Source organism: Lutjanus erythropterus, chromosome 8 (assembly GCF_056507025.1).
Source record: "Lutjanus erythropterus isolate fLutEry1 chromosome 8, fLutEry1.hap2, whole genome shotgun sequence".
Lineage (NCBI taxonomy): Eukaryota > Metazoa > Chordata > Actinopteri > Lutjaniformes > Lutjanidae > Lutjanus > Lutjanus erythropterus.
This window is the reverse complement of record NC_139324.1, coordinates 40,564,543-40,591,033: the sequence shown is the minus strand read 5'-3', so window position 1 is coordinate 40,591,033 and position 26,491 is coordinate 40,564,543. Positions and strand designations below refer to the sequence as shown.

Below are 26,491 nucleotides of genomic sequence, written 5' to 3'. Positions count from 1 at the left end.
ACTCTTTGGTTTTGGATAACAGTCAACATCATGTTGAACTGGTCTGGATGTGACACCAAGAAACTGAGCCACATGTAGGCAAAGATCCTCCTCTTTCACTGAGATGGAAACTTTTCACATTCTTTGGTCCTTTTTCATACACAAGAAAAAGAAAAATAGGTAGTTCAGAAAGAAATAATTTTCTTTCATTGATCCATGTGGTTGCATGTATGTCTGTACCTTTTAAAACTTTTGCCTGCACCTCAAATCCCTGGGAACCAAACAGACCGAAATCAAATAATATTGGGGGCATTATCTGACTGGGACTGGTGCAAAAACAGAAACAAAAGGATCATCATGAAAGTCCAAACTCTATCCTTCTCTCGCACTAGCCAAACTAAAGCAAAAAACCTCAAAAAGTAACAGAAGTAATTATAATTAACCGAGTCATACTGACAGCTCTCAACCTCAGTTCATCAGTTCATCAGTGACAGAGACTGAGCTCTTTCCGGACCAAGCATTTCTTGCACTGGACCACACAACACCAGTGGAACCGACACAGACAGTTCTCCTCAAACACCACCGTTTCCTCCCGGTAGCCACGCTCGCAGCACAGCAGGTCGCAGCCGCTGATGTCCATGGCTGTGCTGTTGCATATGCGCCCCCGTGTCCCCAGCGAACCGGTTTTCCGATTTGCGAGGCAGAAATCGGGCGACTCGTCAGAGTAGATCAGATCCTGCTTATCTGGCGGCTTTATGTTCTGCCCGACAGGGATCAGGGTCTTGCCGTCGTTCCCGCCCATCACCTTGGAGGCGCCGTTAAAGCGCTCAAGAAGGCGGTCGCCTACCTCGCGGAAATGAGGCATCTTTTTCCAGCATGTGCGCAGGGTGCACGAGCCTGACAGTCCGTGGCACTTGCACTCTGTCCGCATGTAGAGCTTCACCGCCTGGGAGGGGAAGGCGTGTTTAGGGTGTTGGGTGACGGGGGAGAGGAGGGAGGTGAAGGAGGACAAACGGGTGAGAAAAGCAGAGAGAAAGAGAAGGTTGATCAAACACAAGAAAGAGGACAAAGGCAACTTTTAAACTTGTTTTCAAACTTTTGACAAATGACAAGTTCTTTAACCCTCTAGACCCCATAGTGCCCCAGAGTAAAGGCTGACTTTTTTTTTTAAATCCCGCAGGACACAGGATTCCCACGGGATTGGAGTCAGTTTCATTATTCATCACTGACTGGGGCGGGGCAGGGAAAAAAGTCAACGGGAGCAGGAATCACAATTACATTTAATCTGCCCATTTTTATCTAAACAAATATGTGCGGACTGTGGATTGACGGGATCAGACAGGATTCATTCTTGCAGGATTGGGATGGGACAGGAATTTTTCCCTATAGCATCCAGGAATGTCTATCATTTTAAAATCATCCCCTGTGCATTAAACATGGAAACAAGTCCTGAGATTTGTGGTCTGGATACTTTGGGTTGTCATCAATAACTGGAACCGGTTCTGTTCATCATAAGGTTGATTTTTTTCCCGCTGTTAAACAGCAGAACCTCCCCAACTTTCACTGCCACAGACAGACGCTGAGGTCTGGAGGGAGGCGTGACGTAGAGTCGGTACGATCTAAGAAATAAGGGTTCCAAAATCGTTCTTCCTGAAGGTCTGAGAACCATTTGCTTCTGAAGAAGCAAGAAGAAGGGTTCATCGAGGGTTTTTTATACCACAATATAAAGGGTTCTCAGCAGAACCCAATGGGTGAGTTCTAGATAAAACCCTTGGAATATAAAAAGATTCTCAGTAGAACCCACTATTTATATAAAACCCTTGGAATATAAAAAAAATCTTGGTTGGTTCTACATATAGCCATATAACTTTCTCTGTAGAACCTCCTCAGTGTGTTCTGGTACTAGATAAAACCCTTGGACTTTCTTATATTCCAAGACCCTTTTATATGTATATTTATCAAAGGGTTCTATCAAGAACATTTTTATATTTCCAGGGTTGTATATAGAACCCACCAAGGAGGTTCTACCACAAACTTTTTTGTAATACAAGGGTTTTATCTAGAACACAATCAAAGGGTTCTACCGAGAACCCTTTTCTACAATTCTGCTGGCATCTGAAGGGTTAAAGAAGCAATTTATTATTGTATTTTCATGATATATCACAGACAAAGCCAGTGGATCTCACAACACACACACACACACACACACACACACACACACACACACACACACACACTGATAGATAGGTAAGATAAAAGCAGACGCTATTCAGAAGGAATTTAACTCCACAACCCCCCTCTCCCTCCATGTTGCCTCTGGCCTTCCTACATCTAACAAGCCTTGACAACAGATCATTCACTTATACTGCACATAATTAACCCATCACACACACACACACACACACACACACACACACACACACACACACACACACACACACACACACACCTGCCCATTCAGACACACACACTTGCAAAATGTGTATACAAGTACACACGCATGCATGCACACAAACAGACATTTGCACGCATCACAGCACGCTTATTTCTCAACCTCTGGGCATTTGTGTGCAAGTCTCGTCTTTTGTTCAAACGGTTTGTTCGCTAATGCTACAATTGGACTATATCCCAAAATCCTCCTCTCCGCTCTACCTGCCTTTGACCCCAACCGAAGTGAACTTTGTAACTCCACGTTTTGCTTGTGCATGTGTCAACATCTCTGCAAGTGGATGTAACAACAAAACAGGCTCAGAGCGAATGTGATACGGAGGATTTATCGAGCTAAATTACAAATTCACATAATTAACTGCTCTCCAAAGTTGCTACTTTATCTCCACACGTTGACTCGTCGGGGCCATACTTCATATGAGCAACAAAGAGGAACTTTAAACTTCTACAAGAGCTGTAGAAATGTTAGAAGCTGCCTGCCTCGGAGGCTTGAAAACAAAATGTGTGGCACGCTCTTGTTTTTGTGTTTCAGAAACCTGATTCTTGTAGGAATATCAGCTTTCGCCGCTACACAAATATGGCTGGGGGCGATGTCTTTCTCTGTTGCATGTTCGCGGAATGATGGAACATTCCTCAGGACAAGCAACACCTTCGCTGCTAGAACCTTTGAGAGTGAAATATCAGAGGTGTTCAGTACAGTAGCAGGTAAAACACATTCTTTTCACATTACAGTTGTGTTCAGTCTATGTCTAACTCTACACACACTGAGGCACACTCTCAGAAATAAAAGTGCTAACTAGAACCAAAAATGGTTCTTTGGGTTATAGGATAATTCTTTTTGGTTCCTGGTAGAGCCTTTTATAAAGGTTCTACGTGGAGCCCTTTCAGAGATTTCTACCTGGAACCCAACATAAAGGGTTATCCTTAGAACCATGTGTGAAAGGTTTCAACCAGAACCCCTTATGAGAGGTTCTATAGAGAATATTTCTATGGTGTAATGGTTCCACCCAGAATCCTCTCAGGGAGGTTCTGCTGAGAACCTATTATAGGCAAAGGGTTTCATCTAGAACCCACCTGGGCAATTCTGGCAAGAACTTTTTTTTATATTTCAAGATGTGTATCTAGAACACACTCAGGGGTTCTCCCGAGAACCTTTTTACAGTCAAAGGGTTTTATCTGAAACCCAACAATGAAGGTCTATTGAAAACCTTTTTAGATTCTGAGGTTTTTTAACGAGAAGGCACTCAAGGGGTTCTACCAATAACCCTTTATATTCCAAGGGTCTTATCTAGAACCCACCCAGGAGCTTCTACTAGAACCCTTTCATATTCTGAGGGGTTTATCTAACCACTCCAGGAGGTTCAACAAAGACGCCTTTTATATTCCAAGGGTTACATCTAGAACCTACCCATGGGGTTTTTACTAAGAACCTTTTTATATTCCAAGGTATTCATCTAACCCACCTGGGGAGATACAGAACCCTTCTACAATGTAATGGTTCCACTCAGAACCCTTTCTGGGGATTCTATCGAGATCCTTTGGAACATAAAGACTTTTTGAGTAGAACTTCCTATATTTATCAAAGGGTTCTATCAAGAACCGTTTTATATTCCAAGGATTTTATCTAGAACAAACCAAAAGGATTATACCACTAAGTTTTAGAGAGAACATTTTTTTATTTTGAGGGTTTTGTCTAGAACACAATTGGAAGATTCTACCAAGAACCTATTTGTATTCCAACTGTTTTATGTAGAACCCACCAAGGAAGTTCTACCACAAACCTTTTTATATTCCAAGGGTTTAATCTAGAACCCACCCACTGGGTTCTACCGAGAACCGTTTTTATATTCCAAGGATTTCAACAATCCCTAGAAGAACTCTTTCTTCCAAAAGTGGCTCTTTGGATGAAAAGGGTTCTCTAAAGCAACACTTAGTTTGACAAAAAACCCTTGACAACCCCTTTCTTCAAACAAGGGTTCTTCAGAAACAAATGGTTCTGAGTAAAAACTCAGCCCTTCAGGAAGAACCCTTTTGGAACCTTTATTTCTAAGAGTGTATTCATTCTGGATGTCTCACCAGCCGCCCGGCCTCGTTGTTGTGCAGGTCGACAAGCGTCCTGATGTCGCTCTTGCCCCGTCTCCTCTTGGCGTCCATAAACTGTTTCGACTTCTCGTAGCCGAACTCTACATCGTCTCCGCAGCCCCCCCACTCCCACTTGACTCCGTCCCCAGGGGAGGAGGATGACGGCGGCCTGGGCGGCGCCCTGTTCCTGGTCGCCTCACAGCCGCACTGCAGAAGGTCTCCCATGCTGCAGGCCTGGGTCACAGCGTGGGTCACACCGGCCGCCGTGATGGCATAAACAAACGCTGTCTCCCGGATATCTACGGTACAAGAGACAAGCAAAAGAAGGGTTATGGTTTATTGTTTGTTTCCTAAGTTTAATTTGAACACAAATCACCAAAATCCACAAGATTCATTTAACTGCCACACTGCCAAGTTATAGTTCAACATTTTTGAAAAAACACTAATTAGTCTTGGGATACCAGACAATCGGAGCCGACCAGTCGTCTGTGGATTTCGAAATTTAGAACAGTTGTTTGAACAGCAACGGGAATGGCTGCTAAGAAACCTACACCTCGTTCTCCCCTTGGTTCTCCTCAGTGGTTGGCAAACGAGTTTTTTAAAACTTCACTTTATCTTTTTAAACTCTGTGATTATTTCCACCCAGTCTAAACACTGAATGCTGACAGCAGGGTTGCCAGGTCTGTGGTTTTTCAACGGAACTGGGATACTTTGAAGTGTTTCCACGGCTTGAAGTTTTTATCTTGTTATATTGCAAGGGTTTTATCTAGAACCCACCACAGTGGTTCTACTGAGAACGTTTTTAGATTCTAAGGGTTTTACCTAGAACACACCCAGGAGGTTCGACCGAGAACCCCTCTATATTTCAAGGGTTTAATCAAGAACCCACCAACTGGGTTCTACCAGGAACATTGTTATAGTCCAAAGGGTTTGTCTGGAAGACACCAAGGGGTTCTACCAAGAACCTTTTTATATTGCAGGGATTTAAATAATCCTAGAAGAACTCTTTCCTCCTCAAGTGTCTCTTTGGATGAAAAGGGTTCTCTAACATTTATTTTGAGATGTTTTTTCCCCAACTACAAAAGCAGCTTATTAACCAGATACAGCTGTAAATCATCATCAAGTGTCATCAGTTCCTTTAGCAATTTTCTGTGGAATAAGGGCACTTTTTCCTGTGTGTTTATTCAAGGATAATTACATATTAGAAACAAAACACTGTAATGTCATATGTGCCACAGTAGCTTTTATCACCAGCTTTTAATAAATTTGGTTTTGCAGCATAAATATCGTCATATACTGTACACGCCAATGAAATGTCAGGAGGGTATGAAGGTATGCTAAAATAGATATCACCCAAGCCTAATGGGACACGCACGCCCATGCATACACACACACACACACACACACACACACGCCTTGCTCTTCACCTGTTGGCACCAGTTTTATTGGCTGTTGGGCTGGTTTTGACCTGACTTTTGGCTGGTTTTATCACACAGACCTGGCAACCCTGGCTAGGAGACTGTTGGAATACTGACGTGAGTCTATACGCTAATTTGCTTTTTTGTCAAGAGTTATTTGAGATGACTGATAACCACTTTCAGTCAAATTCGTTCTCTGACTTTAACCCTTCCTAGCATTAGGAGCAGTGGGCAGACACCAAGTCCAGTTCTAAGCCAGAACCTCGGTCAGGGACACTGAGTGGAGAACTGACAAACAGAAAACACGTAGGGATGTAGTTTCGAACCTACGACCTTCTTGCTGAGACGGAAAAGTCCAATCTACTACCAGTACCACTGTGACTGCCAGATCAGGTGCTAACCTAACATAAGCATGTCAAACTATCCCTTTAAATGCACAATATGTATGTTGTTCTGCAGCCAGGGATCTTAGGACAATGACAAAAGAAATAGCGCAGAATCATGGATCAAAAGATGGATTTTGGAAAATTGAACAATGACATTTTTTTCAATACTTTCACTTTCAAAATACTCTTAAAAATAAGATAAGATAAACTTTATTGATCCCACACCAGGGAAATTCACATGCGATAGAAAAAAGGCTGAGCGATAATAGAATACTTATAAAATAAAGATAAAATAGAAAATATATAAGGGAATTTAAATCAATCCACAATCAATCCTAGCACAACAACTGGGAAACAGAGAGAGCACTGCACTACAAGTGAAAGAAGCTGGTTTCCATTCATCCCGTCACCCAGGCATGTTTCCCTCCATCCACCATGGAACAGGATGAAAGCACCTCTCTCTGAGTCCTGGTCCATTACTACGATGTCAAGCGTCATTGGATTTGTGGTGGTGAGAGGACGGCTATTTCTCCCTTCTCACATGCACACTCATGCACATGTTCGTACATTCATGAACACCACAGCTGCTGCTTTATTTCTGTCGCAGAGCTTAACACTCTTGGCCGGAGGCACGTCCAACCACAACTGCAAATTGATCATCTGTCCTCGCCGGTGGCTTCGGCATCATTCTCACCCTCGGCTCAACACATCTTTATCCTCAGTTATTGCAGCTATTGTCGGTCACTCCACAACAAAAGAGCAACTACGAAAGAATCTCAAGAGGCCTACTGGGCTGAAATCAGAGAATGTCTCTTTGTAAATATCTTATTATCTCCGCCAGGCACAGTTTTTGTTCGCATTTATGACTGCATGATCAAGGACCTCTTGTGGTTTTGGTGATTCATAACTTGTGAAAACCCTTTTTCATGCTACTGACTGCTGATTCCTCACTCATCTAGGCCACATCTTGGCCTTTGTCATGGCTCAAATACTGACATCCCTACAAAAGTTTCTGCAGATTGATTCCATACCTGATATGTTATGATTCACTAAAGTTAGGCTCGATAACAGCTGAATGAGTCCCTGTTTTGTTACCTTCACCATGATTTTCGCTGTGCGGTTGCCATATTAAAGTGTTAAAGGTCTGCTAGTGAACAATCAGAAACACAGACTCACTATAAAATCAACTGTAACTTGCTTAATTCTGAACCGATTTTCATTAAATTTGGCTTGTTATAATTGTGAGAAATTCAACATGATAGTGGTTACTTGTTGGAATCAAATGCAATTGCATCGCTCTAATCTACAACAAAACATGCTTCTTCTGAATAGCCACAACTTCCACTGGGACATGCAGGCTGTGACCTTGGAACAAACATCCCCAAGTAGTAATGATTTGTTTCAGCCTTTGAGTTTCTCCAGAAATGTAGATTTCTGTATCTAGTCTTGTTGTACAGCTGTGACACCATGTTTTTAATCAATAGCAATGTTTAACATTTAATTAAGTTTATATAGTCTGGTGAACCCAGGATGCTTGTTGAGATTACACTTATAACAACATTTTATTAAAAACTCCAATATAAGAAAACTTACACTCTGCTGTACAAAAGACTTTATTCAAAACTTTCCAAATCTCCCACTGGTTCTCCTCACTGGGTGTTGTGCTAGCATTGCAGTAGGTGCTTCACCAGTTTGACAGTGATTTTAAATTAGTCTATTTTGATTTTGCAGTGGATGAAACTCTGGTTGGATCCAGGACAAATCTAACATCCAAACCATCCAGTCCTTTCTGTATTTAGCCACTATGATTAAATTTTACATCGACATCGCAAGGAAGCAAATAGTAATAAAAGGAATTAAGTTTGCATGTTTCTATATATTGTATTGCTGTAAGCACATCACAGGAAAAGACCAAAATCATCAATAAACTGTTGCAGCGTGCTTACACCTTATAAATCTTACTGACATTAGACATTTTGTGGCAGCAAATGTAGATTTTATCATTTTTGGACTAGCTCCCTCCTTGATAGCTGCCTCTTGTGTTACCTGGTCTGGTCTGAAAGGTCAAGTCTCTTCAAATCATCTGTCTCAAGTCTAAAGTTAAGTCTCAGTTCTCAAAGTCGAGTCACACCTTTTATCGATTTTAGTTGAGCAAGTCTCAAGTTCTCCAATTTGTGTCTGGCTTAAGTCAAGTCATGTGACTAATGTCGAGACATTGCCGCTGAGTTTTTCAAATGTAGACATCTCTATGGCTAATATCTACAAAACTCAGGAAGTCGCACCAAAACAATTAGGGCTGCACGTTTTGGTAAAAAAGTCATGTAACGATAATTTTGACTGAAATTGCAATTGCAATATCCGATACGATTAGTGGAAATCATCAGTTTTACATTGCAATTTTCAAGTTCACTGTAAAAAGAAATGTGATGATGTGATATTTATTGAGGTCTGTACCAAGCCAACATGTTTTCTTTCATCTGAAGAACAAGATTTTCAGGCCAGGTCATCTCTGCAGCTCTACAGTACTTCATTATAATGCTGTTTTACACACATTTTGCCTTTTCCAGTTTTTCAACATCGCAATTTGGTTCTGACTGTATGATTTGGATATTGCACTTGGGTAGACTGCAATTAACTGTGCAGCTCTTAAAACAATCTACAAGTGAGAGGAAAAGTTTGTATATTTAATTTTTGGTGAACTGTGCCTTTAAGGGAAAGTCTTTTCAGGAAAGATTGTTTAGAGGAGACATATCTGCTCCTTCCTCCTGGTTTCACTGATGTTCTTAATTATGTACCTACATTTTTGTTATCACTGGTTACCTCAAACCTTTAAAATGACAGAATTAATGCTGCTCTGTTGTGTTACTAGGTGCAGTCAGGAATTAAAAGTCCCACAAAAGAATTTTATCCTCTGTTTGGACCCACCAGGCCACATATGTGTGACCTGTTTAAAGAGAAACACTGATTGGACTCAGGGGTGCGTACTGCAGCACTGAGAGACAGACTAATGTCTTGGAATTTTGGTCTTCACACAGGATCTGTTGACAATAAGAGTGTGTAAATTTTGCCTAGAAACAAGCAACCAGTGGGAATTATTGGGGACGTGGATGACTTCAATGGAAGACCTCTGCCTAGATTGATGAGACACGAGGGACTGAGTAGAGAAAAAGGAATAGCCACTTAGTGAGCCATTGTGTGTGTGTGTGTGTGTGTGTGTGTGTGTGCAGAGACTAAGCAAAGGACTTTTATTCCTAAGAGCTGGAAGGCGGCGAGCGTGCAGTCACCACCGTCACCGCTGCCAACTCCATATCCCATGATTCAGTGAATGGGATTCATTAGGAATGGTAACACACACACACACAGAATGGGTGGCGTGCGACGAGACCTGCACACCCCAGCACGCCGTGATATCAATACCAGCTGTACACCCCAACACCCAGAGATGTCTGCAATGAAGGCAAGTTTGTGTGCCAATGAGTTATATGTGTGTGAAAAGTGCTGTTTTATGTAGATTTAAAGCATTTATGACATTGACCAAATAGTCAGCTCGTTTAATGTTTTGTCTTATTGTCTGATTCTTGTGATTCGATTGGGTCCTGTGGAGTTTTTATCTCCTTGTTTATGTTTGTTTGGGATTGGCTGTGGTTGATGCCAGATAAAATAAATCACTTAAATGTGTGAGTTTCATGTTCCTGGCGGTACAAAACCAACTCCAATAAAAGTAGGGTTATGTAAATAAAAACAGAATGCAATGATGTGCAAAACCTTTTTGACCTACATTCAATGTAATAAAGTACAAAAAACAAGACATTTAATGTTCAAATTGAGTAACTTTATTGGTTTTTGTAAATATATCACTCATTCCACTTTTTAAAAAACAATGAAAATGTTTGAAATGTTTTGCCGACATAAAATCTTTGATTTGATTTTTCTTTTTCTTTTTTTTAACTAAGAGAAACATTACAAAAATTGGTCGTCTTTTTTTAGTGCCTGAAATTAATTAATTAATGAGTTTTGATTGAAGATATTAAAACTTCAACATTTACTTTCGCTTCAGTGAATTTACTCAATATTTGTTTTAATTTGAGTTTCTAAAATTCAAAGCTTTAAGTTTATCTAAACAAGAGTTTTGAGTTGGGCTCCAAAAAAGTTGGGATGGGAGCACTTTTTACTTCAACAATACTCAGTACAGGACAGTAACTGTTGATGTTCTGGATGTGAAATTCTTTCTCATTCTTGCTTGATATATGATGTCATGTTCTCAACAGTCCTGTTTGGTCTCTGTTGTTGTATTTTGTGCTTCATAATGCACCACACATTTTCAGTGGGAGACAGGTCTGGACTGCAAGCAGGTCAGTCTAGTACCTGACACCCTGTAAGACACGCTGTTGGAACATGTTCACAATGTGTCTCGGCATCGTCTCTCTGAAATAATCTGGGACGTCTCTGAAAAAGACATCAGGGATGGCAGCACATGTCGCTCCAAAACCTCTATGTACCTTTCAGCATTCACAGATGTGACAGTTACCCATGATGCCATGGACACTGACACACCCCCATACCATCACAGCTGCTGTCTTTTGAAGTTAGCGTTGGTAACAATCTGAATGGTCCTTTTCCTCTTTAGCCCGGAGGACACGACATCCATGAACAATCTAAAATGTGGACTCGTCAGACCACAGCACACGTCTCCACTTTGCGTCAGTCCATCTCAGATGAGCTCTGGTCCAGAGAAGTCTGCAGTGTTTCTGGATGTTGTTGATATATGTCTTTTTCTTTGCATGGTAGAGTCTGAACTTGGATTTGTAGATGCAGAGACAAACTGTGTTTACTGACAACGGTTTTCCAAAGTTTTTCTGAGCCCATGTAGTATCCTTTATACAATGATGAGGGTTTTTAATGCAGTGCTGCCTGAGGGGTCAAAGGTCGTCTTGGCTTTGTCTGGATTCTCTGAATCTTTTAATGATGTTATGGATTATAGATGGTGAAATCCCTAAACTCCTGCACTTTTGTGTTGAGAAACATTGTGGTTTAAATTGTTGAACTATTTGCTCATGCTGTTTTTCACAGTGGTGAACCTCACCCCACCCATGCTGTTACCAATGAACCTGTTTACATGAGGAATGTTCCAAACAGGTGTTTTTTTAAGCGTTCCACGACTTTCACAGTCTGTTCTTGCTCCTGTCCCCACTTTTTTGAAATGTGTTGTCAGCATTAAATTCAGAATGAGTGAATATTTACAAAAAAAATAACAAAGTTTATTGGTTTGAACATTAAATATCTTCTCTTTGTGCTGTTTTCAATTGAATACAAGTCAAAAGTGATTTTCAAATCATTGCATTCTGTTTTTATTCATATCTATAACCCATCAAGGGGTTCTACATAGAACCTAGGGGTTTTATCTCAAACCCAGCAAGAGTTCTACAGAGAAACTTTCTATATTCTAAGGCTTTTATCTAGAAGCTGCTAAGGGGTTCTACCAAGAAGCTTTCTATATTCTAAAGGTTTTATCTACAACACATTCAGGGGATTCTACTGACAACCTTTTTATATCCTAAGGGTTTAATCTAGGACCCACCAAGGGGTTCTACGTAGAGCCTTTCTATATTCTAAGGCTTTTCTCTAGAACCCACTAAGGGGTTCTACCGAGAACCTTTTTATATCCTAAGGGTTTTATCTCAAACCCACCCAGGGTGTTCTACAGGGAAACATTTGATGTTCCAAGGGTTTTATCTAGATCACACTCAGGGGGCTCTACTGAGAACTTTGTTATTATTATTCTTTCTTCTAAAACAGGGTTCTTCAACAGTTCTGCATAGAACCTCAACCCTTCAGGAAGAACCCTTTGGAACCCCTGTTTCTAAGATTTTTATACTTTCATAATATTTACATTTTTCACAACATTGCAACCTTTTTGGAATTGGGGTTGTACATATAGAGCATTTCTGCTCTATATGTACTGTGTGTGTGTGTGTGTGTGTGTGTGTGTGTGTGTACCCTCAGTTAGAACCACACCTTGCTGTTCCTGCTGCTCAGCAGAACAGGCCTGAGACTTCCAGGAGCAGTGACATACTCAAATCAAGATGTGTCATCGCCAAAACATCCCTGGAACCGTTTAGAGACACGTGTGAGAAACATCAGCACACAACTCATTATTAGTACAATATGGACATCGCCACACAAGCTGTGTGTCCAAACATGCTGGAGGCCTGTCCACATGTCCTCAGATGCACCGCTGACACACTGTGTTTAGTTCAGGGAATCTGCATGAGGTAAATGTTGCACTGATGTATGTATCATTCGAGCATAAAAGAATTAATCATCACTTAAATTGTTATTTTAGTCTGTTTTTGTCCACCAGTCGGTGACTCGGGGCAAAAATTTCATCCAACTAAAAGCGGACAAAAAAAAGGACAGAGCAGAGGGCTGAAGGAGAGATAGAATACAGCCAGAGGAGTATTGTTGTATGTAAAAGAGGCTATCAAAAATCTGATGATTTGAGGCACCCTGTTTCATATTTTCCTTGGAGACATGAATTCCAAACAAATTCTCTGCCACGGTGGGTGTCTGGGCCTGTCGACGTCTGCTTCTAATTCCAGAAGGCCCTTCTGCAGGAATTACCACATATTCTTTTAATACTCCGACTTTTAGACAACGACACAGGCGGGTTCTGAGGTGTTAACAGCTCAAAGTAGTTCCACGTCGAGTTACCTCACAGTCGAGACGAGCACACTTTGATAAAAACTGTCACTGTGTCGGTGGGTTCTGTGACACAGCGGGAGTTTATCCAATCAGAGAGGACTGCAGGTGACCGTGATGCATCCTGCGGCGTCTGCGCTCATCTACCAAATAAAGATGCTGACTAGAACCATAGAGGGTTCTCTGGCTTCTCCCCATGGGAGAACCCTCTATGGTTCCTGGTAGAATCTTTAAGAAAAGTTGCACCTTTCAACCTATAACCCGAGATAAAGACTTATACTTATAACCTACATCTATGGTGTAATGGTTCCACCCAGAACCCTCTCTGGGGTTTCTATCCAGAACCTTTCCAACTTCTAAGGCAGCTAACAAGAACCCACTTAGGTGGTTCATCTGAGAACTAATTAACTAATTAGTTTTATATTCAAAGGATTTCATCTAGAACCCACGAACAGGGTTCCACTGAGAGCCATTTTATATCCTAAGGGTTTAATCTAGAACACATCTGGAGTGTTTTACCAAGAACTTTTTTATATTCCAAGGGTTTAGTCTAGAACTCACCCACAGAGATTCCACCAAGAACCTTTTCATGTTACAAGGATTTCATCTAGAACCCTCCCGGGGAGTTCTACCAAGGATTCAATCGAGAACGCACTCACAGGGTTCTACTGAGAGCCATTTCATCTCCCAAGGATTTCATCTAGAACCCACCCAGAAGGTTCTACAGAGAGCCATTTCATATCCCAAGGGTTTTATCTAGAAGACACCAAGGGGTTTTACGAAGAACCCTTTTACATTCTAAGGGTTTTATCTAGAACACTATCAGGGGGTTCCACCACAAACCCTTTTATATTTTTTGGATTTTATCTAACACAAACTTGGGAGGTTCTACTGCAAACTCCTTTTCATATTCTAAGGGTGTTCTACTGCTAACTTTTTTATATTCCAAGGTTTTTTTTTTTTATCTAAAACATACTCAGAGGGTTCTAATGAAAACCTTTTTATATTTCACTGGTTTTATTTAGAACACACATAAGGGTTCTATCAAGATTTTTTTTATATTCTAAGGCTTTTATCTAGAACACACCAAGCGGTTCTGCCGAGGACCTTTTAACCACTGGATACAGCGCTGTGTTTACTGTTTCCAACCAACAGTCAACATCGTTGTTTATTGTTAACTGTTAATTCTTGTTCCCTTCCTTTAACCACATGTTTATCACAGTAACCATGACGATGAACCTCTCATAAACTTAACAAAGTCGTTTTAACCCAAACTAACCCAAACAAAGTACTTACTTTAATTCAATGTTACATCAGAAAACACTTATGTGTTGCTGTGGACAACGACACGTTTTTCCCGTTGTGTTGCCGTAGTTCTCCGTTCTGTGTGATGATCTGTCTTACAGCTGAGAGGATCTGAGTGTAACTCACTATCAGCTCTGATCAGCTGCTGAGTCACGATCATCAAAGGGGAATAATGTGTTTCTGAGGTGAGACAGAGAGAGTTAACTGTCAGGTTCAGAGAAAAATCATGTGTTGCTGCTCGTTTTGACCACAGCTGCTTGTTAATTGTCGTTTCACCGTCACGCTGCTGCTGCCGGTCTCTCTGTTCGGGTCTATAATACTGAACTTTCCACAATGTGAAAGGTTCTGGATAGAACCCTCAGAGAGGGTCCTGGATGCAGCTCTTGCACCATTGAAGGGTTCCCTTTAGAACCTCTCATTGGGGATTCTAGGTGAAACCTGTCACAGATGATTCTAGGTATAAACCTTTATGTTGGGTTCTAGATCGAACCCTAATAGGGTTTCAAGTGGAACCTTTATAAAAAATTCCACCAGGAGACAAAAAGGGTTCTCTTATGGGGCTAAACCATAGAACCGTTTATGGTTCTAGTAGTTCTACTTACTCACTTCTACTTAAAGAGCAGTTAAAAAGAAGAAATCATACAGCGTGCAGAGGTTAGAACATGTGTCTGCCTGTCTCTGTACATCTGTCTACCTGTGAGGATCATTAGTGATAAAATATTTGACACGATTGACGACTGCTTTAATTAATTTGCAACCACTGTACAGCCCAGAGCGAGACGCCTTGTTTATTCTACAGCAGTGCTGTACGCACACACACACACACACACACACACACACACACACACACACACACACACACACACACACACACATTCACACACTGTGCACACTTTCAAAGAAGAGCCGCAACATCCCTGATGTGATTACTTGCATCAGTGTATGCTGGCTCGCTCACACTTCAAGTCCTGACCGCTCCGGCGTCTGTATGTTCTTTAAACACAGCCAAGATCAAGGAGGAGAGGATAATAACTCCCAATTAATGAGGAGAAAACCAGAAATCCGACTTTGTTTTCGAAGCTGACTGGACATGAAAAGTGTTGAGCTCCAGAGGAGAGAACGTCTCAGTTCAGACGCAGAGTGAGTTGTCATTCTTGTGTCGACATGTTCATTCACTCACACTTCTTGCAATAAAGGTGTGAAATGGCAGTTTCAGTGATGTTGTGAAATCAACTAAAACCCCTATTATATAAACACACACACACACACACACACACACACACACACAAACACACACATTTCAATGCCTTTATCACTCAGGATCTCTTTATCGCTCTAGTGGCTTCATGCTCGGGCTGAATGATTTTGAAAAAATATCTAATTGCGATTATTTTGACTGATACTGCAATATGCAACATGATTTGCAATATTAGAGGTAATGATAATTTTTACATCATTATTCTTATTCTTCATGACATTAATTCATTTAAAAGTTTTCTGACAAACATATATTGCACCTCCTATGTTTTGAAAATTGCAGGAAGTCATATTGTAATTTTGATAAAATTTTGATTATTTGTGCCGCCCTACTTCATGCAAAAGAGACAAAAGTCAAAAAGTAGACATGTCCCGTGCCACATTCATCCGTACATCTGACATATATACACATATACACACACACACACACACGTATGCATGCAACTTATCTTACAATCTTAGAACCCGTCAGCAGGGGTGGAAGTAACTCATTACAAATACTCAAATTACTGTAATTAAGTAGTTTCTTGGGGTTTATGAGTAGATTTTCAAGTCTGCACTTTTACTCGTACTTAAGTATGCATTACACTGTGTAATCTACATAGTAACAACCTACAATAATCTACAATATCTATAGCTGAGTACTGAGTGTTATTTGAATTGATATGCAAACTTTTAATCTACACGTTTTGTAGTCAATAAGGTGATCTGATCTCAAACAGGCCGATTAAAACCAGAACAAAAAACCTAAACACTGCAGCAGCACAGGTTTGGAGTGAGGATGTTAATGATAATTGATTAATTGTCATTGAAAATTTAACCAATTAAAAAGGTATTCAAGGATATTTAATCAATAGACTAGAAGTGGCAGTAATCACACATCATCTGTCAGAGCCAGTGGCTGAATAAGGAAACTTTGAAAAAAAAAAGACAAAATTGAAAATGAGGGGAAAAAAGTGTTACAGAAAATGCATGAAATCTGCACACAGTTTACTGAAGATTTGGAGAAACTGACACTTCTTTGATTGAATGAATGAACTGTTAAAAAGTAACTAATACTCCAAGAAGTTTTTGAGATGTATTTTTCCAAATCCAGTACTTTAACTTGTAATTGAGTATTATTTTAGTAATGTTACAGTACTTGTAACTGAGCACAGATTTTCAGTATTCTTTCCATCACTGCCAATCAGCTATCGTCTGACTATGATTTTGCCTGTGGGGGGCGACGGTCCATGTTTCAGGACTTTGTTGATATCCGAATCATAGATATCTGGACTGAGTCTGACCAGCAAATTTAGACTCATTGTGTTTTAGTTCCAGGTGACATTTTGGCTCATCTGTAAGAGATAATGCACAGTGAGCAGGTGATTGTTGTGAAATAACCCCTGAACCTGTTCTTAGAAGAAAAGGACGTCTCAGCCAGCTTGGCTGTGCTCCAGATCCAAACGCCCCACGGCTCTGTTTTCACTGTACAGTTATGATCCTAACATAACCAAACAATGAAATATTCTACAACAAACACACCAGGTTACACACAGACAGTCACCATCACCACACACTGAAAGCAGCATTTATACCACATCAGAATCAGATCAACTGCTGCACAGTGGCCTCTTCACTAATTATTTTACTGTTTACTATTTTCTTGCATCAGACTGATCGACATTTTCTGATCGATTAATTATAAAAATGATTGACAGATTAATTAATAATGAAAATAATCATTAGTTGCAGCCCTGAAAGGATGTTTTCTTCAGTCTGTAGAATGTGATGTGCAGGTCAGCACGTCTCTGCAGCACCACAACCATTTCACAAACAAAAACTGTTTTATCAAATATTACACCTTCTGCGATTTGAATGTTGCAGTAGACCATACTGTGATTTTGATAAAAATTGTTCAGCTGCTGTTGTGAATTCTTCACTCTCATTTTGATGTTTATTTTCAGAGACCTTTATTTTGAAATTTTATTTTGAAATTACAGGTTTAGTTCCATTTCCTTCTCTAGCCATTCATGTCGCACTGTTTCTCAGTTGTCTAGATATTATTACTGTAAGCGTATTTATTGTATTACTGTCCTTTCATTGGCCTCGCTAAGATTTAAGCTAGCCTGGCTAGCTTGCTGTTATGTTGAAAACTTTATTACATGTATATGTGGCATTTTTCACAGTCTGACCGATGTTTGCTGAGATGAAATTTAGCTTTAGCCTCAGTCTTCTATCAACATTATATCATGTACACACACATTAAGTAACTTCATGTATTTAAGACCTTTTACATTGTTGTTGTTTTAAAATGTGTCAGATGGAAACTTTAAAAAGTCAGCTGGAGACAGACTTCTCAGCTTCTAGAAAAATATGCATTTGGTGTTGTTAAGTAGAAGCAAACCTTTTATTCATCAATGAATTGATAGTTCATGTTACCAATGATTGATTAAGGAAAGTGCTTACGATTTGTAACCCTGTTAACTGTTGCATTCTGCAAGTGTAAATTTGGTGTAAAGCTGTAAAGGAATTTTCCAGTTCCTGGAAATTTTGAAGGTGGTCTTGAGTCTTTGCAACGAGAGACAAGAGATTCGAGAGAATTTAAAACTTGCAGCCCATGACAGATTTTTTTATTTCTGTTTTTGTCTCTTTCGATCACACAGGTTGCAGACCCCTGCCTTAATACAACTTTAACAGCAGTATCAAAAAGAAGCAGACGGAAAAGCACACACCGTTCTCGTGTCCAACATGTTCACAGAGACGAACAGACTGAGAGCTGCAGCAGTTTTCAGAATTTCCCTACAAAGACTTATGTCATTCGATTAATCTGAAGTGTCTATTATCTTGTATCTAAATAAGAGGTCAATGAGGTTAAGTAAACCACTTAGAGGGGGAGTGAGCAATAAATAGAAAGACACTTTTATTTTGACATTTACTGGTACGGCTTCATGATAAACAGCCATTAAGAGCAGATCCAGGTAATTGAGGACAAAGGCTTCAAAACAGAGGAGCACTTTGGCCTCCCGTACAGACAGGCAGGAATTTATGATTAATTACTAGTCTGTCTTCTACTGGTAGATTCTTGCCCCTGTTTCTCTCTCTCGTCCTCTCAGTCTCAATCTATCTTTGTGTCATTCTTCTCTCTCCTCCTTTCCTTCTCTGACAGAGACGCTGGTTAAAAAAACATGCTGCTTTTTAATTATCAGCCACATGATTCACTGACATATAATATGATGTAAACTTTTCTGATGGTGTGAAGCCAAGTTAATATAGTTTCTTACTGCGACATGCAGACACTCTAGTCTTTTATAAACTTTGAACAGATGAAACAGATGTTTCCTGAGGTACAGAAGGACTCTAGCAGTAAATCCAGGTCTTTGATTGGTAGGACCACAAAAAACGTTTCTGACACATATAATTGCTACTTGACATTTTTCTGATTAGTGTAAAATCTCAAGATTATTGGCTTTTGTCTCAGCCAAAAGTAACCAGATTACTTCCTTACGCTTAAAGGGACAGTTAAAAAAAAGGGGGAAGTGTGAAAGTGTGAAAGTGAAAAAGTGTGAAAAAGCTACTCAGAGTATTAGCTGATGTTTAATGCGTTATCAACAGCAGCTATTCAATCAAAGAGGTTTCTGTTTCTCTAAATCTTCATGTAAAATAACTTCCAACAGTCACCTCTCCAAACTAGGGCTGCAAATTTTGTGCATTTTCCTTAACCAGTAGATAAAAATACTAACAACTAAAGGCTGATATCTCTAAAACTCTGCAACTCACACCAAAACCATCTCGATGGATATACAGCACTACAGGCCAGAAGAAAAATATTTATTTTTGATTTTTTTGGCAGCTGATTTATGAAGTCAGTGTTCTACTCAGTGAAACATGATGCTGACTTTAGCAGAAGACCTCAGTAATATATTAAAGGTTTGTTTTGTCAGGTAATAAATGTTAGGAGAAATATCCTTCAGCTAAATCCATTACAGTATCAAAAAAACTGAGGAAATTAGACTAAACTCATGACTAAAATTACACTGAAATTAAAACTGACTAAATATTGACTAAAACAAAACAAAAACGAAAGACTAAAATGTGACTTTAAAGGTACAATATGCAACTTTTTTCTAAAAAACAATGTACAGCTTCATATAATCATAATCCCTTTCAGTCATCACCTATGAGTCACTATAAGTGTTTGGTGGTGGCTGCATCTGCAGAGACCTTCTGCCTGTATTTCCTGATTTACTCATCATTTTGCTGTGCGCAAGACATTTTACCAATCCAAAACTTCTGTATTTGACATCCTGGGAATGAGACTCAACAATTAGCTAACTTTATGGTGCATTTATGAACAGCTGGGACAAATCCTACTGATTCTACCTTTAAACCAACTGCAGTTTTCAGTCAGAAACTACGACAAAAAACAAAATTTAAAATTCTTGTCAAAATCTGCACAATTTGGTAAAAAACAAAAAAACAAAAAAACATAATGCCATTATTTTGACTGACTTAGCAATGCAATATGCGATACGATTAGTGGAAATGTTCGGTTTTGCATTTCAATTTTCATCTGGAGAAGAAGATTTTTATGCCAGGTCATCTCTGCAGCACTACAGTCCCTCGTTATAACACCGTATTCCCACACATTTTTCTTTTTCTGGTTCTGCAGTTTGGATTTTGCACTTGGCTATATTGCAGTTTTATTGCAACTGCGATTAATTGTGCATCCAGAAATCATAAGTACAAAGACATACGTATTCCAGCTGCTGAGTTTTTCTTTCCGATGTTAAGATGATGTTAAAAGTTTAAATCACAGTCAAACAGCATTTTTAGTGTTTGATACTTCCTGATGGGAACTTGGAATTGTTATGTCCGCTCAGGCCAAGAAGCAATCACAAGTTTTCCAAAATGTTCTGCAGCTTTGATGTAAAACAAAAAAAAAAAAAAAAAAAAAAAAAGTCCTGAAGATTGAAAATAACAAATCAGTAATGACTGTTATATTATGGGATGGAAAATTAATATGATTAAAATACCATGTGCCACCTCCGTGTGATGTTAATGACAGGTGAGCACAATGAGAACCAAAATAGGTTTAATAACACGCTTGACACATTTTGTGTTGTATATTGTATAATAATATCGGTTATTCCCTGTTTGTTGGCTAAACATGGAGATAAAGGCTCTCTGTAGTGCCAGTCAAAGACGAGACAAGCAGCTCTCTATGAATCTAATCATACAAGAGAAAAACCAACACAGTAATTGGAGAAGACCCAGCCGTGACCCAACATCAGTTATATTACAGACTTCAAAGAGCTGGAGGAAGATGTTAAGAGATCTTAAGAAAGATGTTAAGAGAAAAGAGCAATTTTCGCTGATCATTTCGAGCGTGCCCGATCTGATGAAGAGGAGAGTCAGTCGAGTGTGAATACGTCTGGTCTGAAATACAACAGCTGCCCTTGTCTGTTGGAGTGCCATCAGACGGGGATCTGACCTCAAGCTGATGTCGGGCCGTCAGCTGCGGTCGTGAGGTCATGGGTTCAGATCCTAAGGTACTCAGGGCTGAGAAATGGGACATGACAGTATTTTCAATGTGTGTGTTTTCAAAAAAAAAAAAAATCATGTGAAAGGCTTTTGGAAGGACTGATGGAGAGAGGAGAGATGATTATGGGAATTTATATCTCTTCCATCAGCTGCATATGTCTCAGTCAAGGGTCAAAAATACACAGAAGTGAGTCACATGCAAGTGTTTTCATTTTTAACACAATTTGATGGACACTAATACGGTTTTAGTTCATAAGATAAGATAAACTCTGTCACACAAGAGGGGAATTCACGTTACAGCAGCTAGTAGGGGTGAGTGATAAGAGAATACTCATAAAATAAAGAAAAAATAGGAGAAAATATTAAAAAATATATATAAAGTTCTAAATTTGTCAAAACTATGCACTCAAGACTGTATACACAATATGCAGCTTTCAGTTGATATTTGGATACATGGACAGATAATTGATAAGATAACTGCACACATGTTGTAATACACACATGCTGTGAAGTATTACATCAGGAGAATGTAAACAGTGTTGTTTTGTGCAGGCAGGTTGCACAGAGGAACAGTTTGGATCACACAGAATACAAGCAGCAGACTATTTTTACAGAGGAGGATCACCTCATCATTTTATCCTATTGGATATGTGTGAAATTTTGTCATAACTAACATAGAAATCTTGAGTTATGGCCGGAAATGTGTTTGGTGAGGTCACAGTGACCTTTGACCTTTGACCACCAAATTCTCATCAGTCCATGTTTGAGTCCTTGTGGACATTCGTGCCGGCTTTAAAGAAATTCCTTCAAGGTGTTCTTGAGATATCGCGTTCACAAGGATGGGAGCAGTTCTGGAGCAGCACCAGCAGGTGGCTGGAGGAACATCGTAAGCCAAAAACATGACGGTCATTTGTTACTCTATTGTCAGAAACATGGGAAAATAAATAAAGACACCACATTTAAAGGGATAGTTCGTCCAGAAATGAAAATTCAGTCATCATCTACTCAACCCCATGCCGAATGAGGGTCGGGTTCAGTTTATCAGTCCACAAAACACTGCTGGAGTTTCACAGGAAAACAGTAAATGGTGATGGAAAAAACAACCAAAAAATAAAACCACGCATATACAATGCATCTTTATTGTTCACCTGGTGTAATCCAAATCACCATACACTTGCACACACTGTCACACCACACAGGCCCAGTTCAGATGGTGCACGTGCACACCTGAACGTGGCTCCAAGCTAAGGATCTACAATGAAGATTTAGGTTGAAGACGCAGTGTAAATGACGTCTCTCAAGTTGACTTGGCATGTCTGGACTTTAGGAGACTTAGATTACACCAGGTGAGCAGTATGGACGCATTTTATGTTTCTTTTTTTATTTTATACATTTGAAAACTGGTCACCATTCCGGTAAAACTCCAGCAGGACTGAATTTTTATATTTGGGTGAACTATGTCCTTTACTGTGTTCGTGAGCCTGATCGGTGCTTGTCAGCAACTTCTGTTAGCTTTGGACAGTTCCAGTCTAGCTGTGTCCCCTTGTTTCTTCACATTGAACAAACAGATATGAGTGGTATTAATTTTCACTCCCATTAAGTGTCAAATAAGAGATTTTCCCAGAGTCAAACTTTGCTTTATGTGGGTATAAATGGCAGATAGACAATCATGGTTAAAAAGGCCAGAAAGGTCAACAAACACAACACATCCATCCCTGACTCACTCACCTTGCTGCAGTATTTTGCCAAAGTACTTGTTGTGGCTGGTGCAGTTCCACCGGCGGTACCTGAACTGGTACTGGCACTCCCTGACGCCCAGCCTGGCCCCTTTGGCCACCTCGCTGACGATCTCCGGCTGAGTCTGGCACAGCTCAGCCTGCTTCCCCGCCAGACGCTTCGCCTTCCTGCAAATACTGTTGGGGTCCATCACCAGCGGACTGCCCACCGCCCTGCGCAAAAAAAAAAAAGTTAAAACAGAGGAGAGAAGAGAACAATTCTGTCAGCAACAGGATAACAATAGAAAGTTCCCACTTTCAGCACCTGTTAACTTAATCACACAGTAAACAAAGTGGCTGCACTCATCAGCAGCCACAAAACCAAATGTAAGTTTTTTTGTTTTGTTTTTTTTCCCTGCGGCATCTCGGCCTGCCAGCTCTACCCACCACTTCTCAGCTGCGGCGACAATGTGCTTCTTGAACAGGCATGTGGGAGACAAGAGAGCGCAGAGTTTCCCAGAGGCATCTCAGCTCTGACGTCAGATTCACAACTGTGTGTGTGTTGAAGTGTGTGGTCCTCGCAGAGCTGGAAGTGAAACAGTCGGACGTCTCGTCACAGACGGGACGTTTACGGTTCATCTTAATGCGAAGTTGATTTTGGTGAACCAGAAGGCAGACGTTCTAGATTTACTGATGATACAGCTCCTCTGGAGATTTGGGAACAGTTAAGAACTCCACCGCTTAAACCACACACACACTCTGAGAAATTGAGGTGCTGACCAAGAACCTTAGGAGAACCCTTTCTGGTTCCTGTCAGGACCTTATAGAGAAGTTCCACTTGAAACACCTTCAGGGAGTTCTACCCTGGAACCCAAAATAAAGATTTATATGCGAAAGGTTACAACCAGAACCCCCTATGAGAGGTTCCACAGAGAACCCTTCTAGGGTGTAATGGTTCCACCCAGAACCCTGTCTCATCGTTCTATCCAGAACCTTTCCAACTTCTAAGGGTGCTAAAAAGAAGTCAGCCTGATGGTTTATTGGAGATCTAGAACCCACCCAGAATGTTCTACCAAGAACTTTTTTATATTCCAAGGCTTTAATCTAGAACCCATCCATAGGGTTCTAGCAAGAACCTTTTTTTATATACCAAGGGTTTCATCTCAGTCCCACCCTAAATGTTCTACCGAGAGCCCTTTTATATCTCAAGGGTTTTATCTAGAACCCACCCACTGGGTCCTACCCAGAAACATTTTATAGAACCCCTTATGAGAGGTTCTACAGAGAGCCCTTCTCTGGTGTAACTGAATGCTCTCTGAAGGTTCTATTCAGAAGCTTTTCCACCTTCCACCAGAACACTCAATTATTCTGAGGTTTTGTCTAGAACATTTTTGCACACCATGGGTTTTATCTAGAAATTTTTTTTCTGATTTTTCTGAGAACCTTATTATATTCCAAGTGTTTTATCTGGAATACACTGAGGAAGTTCTACAGAGAACCTTTTTATATTTCAATGGTTTTATGAAGAGCATTCTGAGGAGGTTCTACAGAGAACCTTTTAGTACTCCAAGGGTTTTTTCTAGAACCCACTAAGGGGGTTCTATAGAGAACATTTTTATAATCCTAGGGTTTTACCCAGAACACAGTGAGGGAGTTCTGCAGAGAACCTTATTATATACCATGGGTTTTGCCAAGACCACAATGAAGAGGTTCTTCAGTGAATCTCTTAATCTCTTACTCTCAAGGGTTTTGTCTAGAACCCCTCAAGGTTCCTTCCTCAAGCCCTTCAAGAAGAACCCTTATTTCTAAAAGTGTATGCCCCAAATTGCTGGTAAAAAAAAAAAAAAAAGAATCTCATTTAAATGAAGAATGAACATATTATATTACTAAAAAAAAATAAAAATAATAATGTTTAAATGTCTGGGGGGGAAAATCAAGCCTGTCTCATGAAGTTCAAATATTTAAAACATTAAAATATATATACATACATCTTGTATTTGATGGATATGGAGCCTGGACCTCCTGACTAGCTTTGACAGATGAGTGTATATAATAAAGATAAATAGTTTATTCTAACTCTTAATGGGAGAGAGGAGCTTGGCTCCGACACCGAGAACCTCTGCCAGCGTCTGTGGCCACTTCAGTGGCATCACAGCAAAGTGGCTTTATGAGATGACTTTATTTCCTCCTCCTCCTCCTCCTCCTCCTCCCCCCACCTTAACTGTCCCCCACTCATCCCCTTTACACCGTTAGAAATAAGGGTGCTAACTAGAACCCTGTCCCCACAGGAGAACCCTTTTTAGTTCCTGATAAAACATATTTTTAAATGTTCCACTTGGAATCCTTTCAGTTTTACGAAGAATACATCATAAAGCGTTATGCCTAGAACTATCTGTGTCTATGACATAATGGTTTCACCCAGAACACTCTCTGAAAGTTCTATCCAGAACCTTTCCAACATCTAATGGTGCTAACAAGAACTCACCCCGGAGGTTCCTCTGAGAACCCTTTTATATCCCAAGGGTTTCATCTAAAACCCATCCACAGAGTTCTGCCAAGAACGTTTCACATTCCATGGGTTTAATCTACAACACACCCACAGGGTTCTACAGAATGCCCTTTTATATCCCAGAGATTTCATCTAGAACCCTCCCAGGAAGTTCTGCTGAGAAACATTTTATATCCCAAGGATTGAATCTAGGACACACCCAGAAAGTTCTGCCAAGAACCTTTTTATATTCCAAGAATTTCATCTAGATTCCACACAGAAGGTTCTTCAGAGAGCCCTTTTATATCCCAAAGGTTTTATCTAGAACCCACCCACTGGGTTCTACCAAGAAACTTTTTATGTTCTTCTGGTTTCATCTATAACCCACCCAGGGGATTTGACCAAGAACCCTTTTATATTCCAAGAGTTTTATTTAGAACCTACCTAATGAGTTCTACTGATAACCCTTTTATATTATGGTACAAAGAACCCTTAAGTTCTTAAAGTTCATCCAAAAAGGGCTCTTTGGATGAAAAGGGTTCTTAGCAGAACTTGTAGTCTTACAAGGAACCCTTGACAAAAGCTTGCTTCAAAAAAGGGTTCCTCAGAAGCAAATGGTTCTTGGTAGAACCTCAGCCTTTAGGAAGAACCCTTTTGGAACCCTTATATTAAAGAGCGTATGTTGTGAACATTATGTTTATCCGATTCCTCTACATTTACACCATCTCTCTCTCTCTCTGTCTGTCTGTCTCTCTCTCTCTCTCTCTCTATCTCTTTCTCTCTCTCTCTCTGTCCCTCTCTCTCTCTCTCTCTTTCTGTCTCTTTCTCTCTCTCTCTCTGTCCCTTGCTCTCTCTCTGTCTCTCTCTCTCTCTCTCTCTCTCTCTCTCTCTCTCCCTCTCTCTCTCCCTGTCTCTCTCTCTGTCCCTCTCTCTCTCTCTCTCTGTCTCTCTGTCTCTCTCTCTCTCTGTCCCCCCCCTCTCTCTCTGTCTCTCTCTCTCTCTCTGTCCCCCCCTCTCTCTCTCTCCCTCTCTCTCTCTCTCTGTCTCTCTGTCTCCCTCTCTCTCTCTGTCCCCCTCTCTCTCTCTCTGTCCCCCTCTCTCTCTCTCTGTCTCTTGTGACTCTTCACCCTGTTTGACTTTAACTCAGTAAATCTCAGCAGATGTCGTCCATAACTTTACGTTTCACCATGA

General features: G+C 40.3%; 1 protein-coding gene across 1 annotated transcript in view; it reads right to left on the bottom strand.

Moving 5' to 3' along the window:
- Positions 1-288: 288 nt before the first annotated feature.
- Positions 289-26,491, bottom strand: part of wnt6b (wingless-type MMTV integration site family, member 6b) — a 44,298-nt gene continuing 18,095 nt past the window's right edge. Inside the window, exons 2-4 of the mRNA XM_084725524.1 lie at positions 22,826-23,046; positions 4,504-4,808; positions 289-925 (exon numbers count right to left, since the gene is read on the bottom strand). Of these exons, the coding sequence (XP_084581650.1) occupies positions 464-925; positions 4,504-4,808; positions 22,826-23,046 (988 nt within the window). The 3' untranslated portion in view covers positions 289-463. The remainder of the gene's footprint in view (positions 926-4,503; positions 4,809-22,825; positions 23,047-26,491) is intronic.